Here is a 3,675-nt window from a genome sequence, read left to right on the forward strand (position 1 = left end):
AACTGTAAATTTCTGTTTTCAACATCATCAAAGACCCCAAAGATTAAAATATTAACTAAGTAAACAGGAAATACATCATAAACAACTTCTAATATTCTGGAAATGTCAGAGACATCTTGCTGCCTGAACAGCAGAGTTATTCTGTAACATAGGGGTATCCATCTTCAGCCTACAGGGTCATAGTATCTGGTATATTTTTCCACACAACAGGAAATTTCAAAGAGAGTTCAGTCACTTTCTTCATGTCCTGAAGAACAACTGGAAGTTTCTTCTGTGAAGCAGGAACCCTGAAGGACCATCCCACCTTCTTTAGGCAAGTTCAGCAGTCATTTTTCTGTGGGTTCTATATATCTAGTTTATACAGTATACTGCCAAGCAGTCCAGGCAAGAACAGTTTTTTTGCCCAAATGGATAGCTTTCTCACATCGAAGGCAAATTCCATAACAAGTTTCTTTAATGCCCATCAGCCTCTTTATAGTTTTAGTGTTGCTCAAAGCAGACATGTCTCACTGTCGAGAAAAGTCTAAGTTCTTAAAATATTTTAAATGCCATGTTCTTTAGGTCCTTAAAGTGTTAAAGATTATCTATGTAACTGAAACATATCTCTACATTTCTAGAAAATTAACTAATGTGACTAAAAGTTTGACTATTATAAGTCTGGGGAAGATGTGGGGTAAAGTGAGCAGTCCTCCATTACTGGTGGGAGTGCAAACTGGTACAGGCCTTTTAGATATCAGTATGGTGAATTCTTAGAAAATTAGGACACAACCTATCTCAAGACCAAGCAATAACACTTTTGGTTATATGCCCAAAAGATGTTCAATTATACCACAAGGACATGTGCTCAACTATGTTCTTAGCAGGGTTATTTGTCAGAGATAGAACCTGGAAACAACCTAAATGTCCCTTAACTGAAAAATAGATAAGGAAAATGTGGTACATTTGTACAATAGACTATTACACAGCAGAAACAATAATGACATTTTGAAATTTGTGCGCAAATGGATGCATTTAGAAAACATGATATTGAGGGTGGTAACCTAGAACTAGAAAGACAAATATCATATGAACTCACTCATAAGTGACTTTTAGAAATAAAACAACAAAAAAGCAGCCTACAATTCACAACCCCAAGAACATAGAAAACAATAAAGACCCTAAGAGAGACATACATGGACCTCTATAAACTACATGAAAAGCAGAAAAAGACAAGATCTCCTGAGTAAATTGGGAGCATGGGGACCAAGGTAGTAGGGGATGGGAGAGAAAAAGAGGAGAACAGATAAGTATATAGCTCAATAAAACTGTAATCTATAGTTAAGAAAGAAATACAGATTAATGCATTCTCATGTATAATAATGCCATATTTTAAAAGATGGTAAGATTGATAAATAATTCTAAGTGGGTTTTGTTGTTGTTGTTGAGACAGGGTTTCTCTGTAGCTTTGAAGCCTGTCCTGGAACTAGCTTTTGTAGACCAGGCTGGTCTGCCTCTGGAGTGCTGGGTTTAATGGCAAGTGCCACCAACACTTGGCTTAAAGAAGATTTTGTTACTTGTAGTCTAAGCAAAGTGACCTGCACAAATCTGGGGACATAGGTGATGTGTAATAACATGTGATCATTATTTTTGCAACATTATTATTATTGACTATATATATATATATATATATATATTGCAGAGCTATTACTCATTTTAGTGATAAAACTGTATTACAATTTTGAATTTATTGTTCTAATGGCATTTTCATGACCATATACTGATTACATCATATAGATCCCAGAAACAAGTTGTTTGTATAAAATGGTGTGTACACAATGAATTTGCTGATAATGTAAGATGTCTAAAGATTATTCCAAAATGTACATGGGACTTGTTAACTTCTTTATGGCATTCTTAATGTCTCTATTTCTCAGTGTGTAGATGGCTGGATTCAGGAGAGGTGTGATGACTGAGTAAAATACAGCAAGAAACTTGTCCACCCAAATGATGCTGACAGGCCACAGATAGATGAAAATGACAGGCCCAAAGAATAGCAAAACTACTATAATATGGGAGATACAGGTAGAGAGGGCTTTTGATGAGCTTTTCAATGAACCATCTTTAGAGTGAAGCCGAATAGTTAATAGAATGTAAGTGTAAGATATCAGCAAGAGAATGAAACAAGTCATTGCTAAAACACCACTGTCAACATTTATCATGATTTCCAGAGTATCAGTATCCATGCAGACTAATTTCAACACCAAAGGAATATCACAGAAAAAGCTGTCTATCACTCTAGGTCCACAGAAAGGTAGTTCCAAAATCAGAATCAGTTGACTCATGGCATGCACGAATCCAATGATCCATGATATCAAAACGAGCCAGATGCATTTCTTTCTGTCCATAATGCTGGTGTAATGTAGTGGTCTACAGATGGCCACATAGCGGTCATAGGCCATTGTTACAAGAAGCACCATCTCACCCCCTGCAAATATATGTACACAGAAGATCTGGCTCATGCAGCCCCCAAAGGAAATGGTTTTATTTTCTTGTATGAGGTCTGTGATCAGTTTGGGGGTAGTAACTGAGGAAAGGCAGAAGTCAATAAATGAAAGATTGGCTAACAAATAGTACATAGGAGAATGGAGATGATGATCAATGATGATTAATATCACCACAAAGAGGTTGCCTACCATAATCATCAGGTAGAGGGTTGAAAATGGCAACAGGAGAAAAATCTGCAGTTCCCTTGAGGTGCAAAGTCCCTGAAAAATAAACTCAGTCACCGCAGACCGGTTTGTTTCTTCCATTTAGTACACTGGGCTCCAAAATGTTGAGAGAGACAGAGCCTAACTAAGAATTCTTGAAATGGAAACAAAAAAATAATGTTCAGAATCAAGTAAGAAGAATACATACTATATCTTAGCATTGTACCCAGTCAAATTTAAAATAACTTTCCAAAGTTTATATATTCTTTGTAATTAGGGAATTTTCCTAGATAAATTTTCCTAAATAAAAGTTTTCCTAGAAAAACTTTACACATCTGAAAGATAATCTCTATAGGTATGTAAATAAATATATTGTACAAAAATATTAGTAACAATTATCATTTTACATTTACCTTGCCTCAAATATATGCTTTTTGGCATGGATTCAGAGATAATATTTTCTAATGAATATCTGAGATATATTCACAGACTCTTGACTATCATAATAGGAGATTATGATAAGCCATTTACATATAAACACAAAATTCCCAGGCACCAATCTCTTCATGATATGCTTGAAAAGATGTAATCAAATAAATTTATTAAAATTTGTGATAAAAATGGTTCATCAAATAAACTGAGAAATCACATGCCATGGACAAGTTTTTAGCATTGTCTTTCTCTGTACTTTGGACTTAGTTATTGGAGTGTATCCTTAAACAATAATGTATTACTAGGACTGAGAGATGCTACTTATTGTCATATATTTACAGACTTTCAACTCGAAAAGGTGAGATTTCACAATATAGTGTGAGTAATTTATTCATAAAAGCTGTTTCTCTGCCTCTCTTCCTTTCTGTTTCATTTTTTTCTGTTTTTCTTTCTTCATTCCTAGACTCTCTTCCTTTATTTATTTCTCTTGAGTTTTCTTTCCTAATCTTAATATCTTCAGTTTTTCTACTAAGCTAGGTTTGAAATTGGAAGATTG

General features: G+C 34.7%; 1 protein-coding gene across 1 annotated transcript; it reads right to left on the reverse strand.

The window, feature by feature from the left end:
* Positions 1-1,847: 1,847 nt before the first annotated feature.
* Positions 1,848-2,789, reverse strand: LOC130881012 (olfactory receptor 4K15-like). Its single transcript, XM_057780190.1, has one exon. The coding sequence runs from the start codon at positions 2,787-2,789 to the stop codon at positions 1,848-1,850; it is 942 nt and encodes a 313-aa protein (XP_057636173.1).
* Between the last annotated feature and the right edge of the window lie 886 nt (positions 2,790-3,675).

The sequence above is a fragment of the Chionomys nivalis genome, chromosome 9, assembly GCF_950005125.1.
Source record: "Chionomys nivalis chromosome 9, mChiNiv1.1, whole genome shotgun sequence".
Lineage (NCBI taxonomy): Eukaryota > Metazoa > Chordata > Mammalia > Rodentia > Cricetidae > Chionomys > Chionomys nivalis.

Coding starts and splice junctions, on each gene's coding strand:
- LOC130881012 (XM_057780190.1), bottom strand. CDS start 2,789: ATGGAAGAAACAAACCGGTCTGCGGTGACTGAGTTTATTTTTCAGGGA.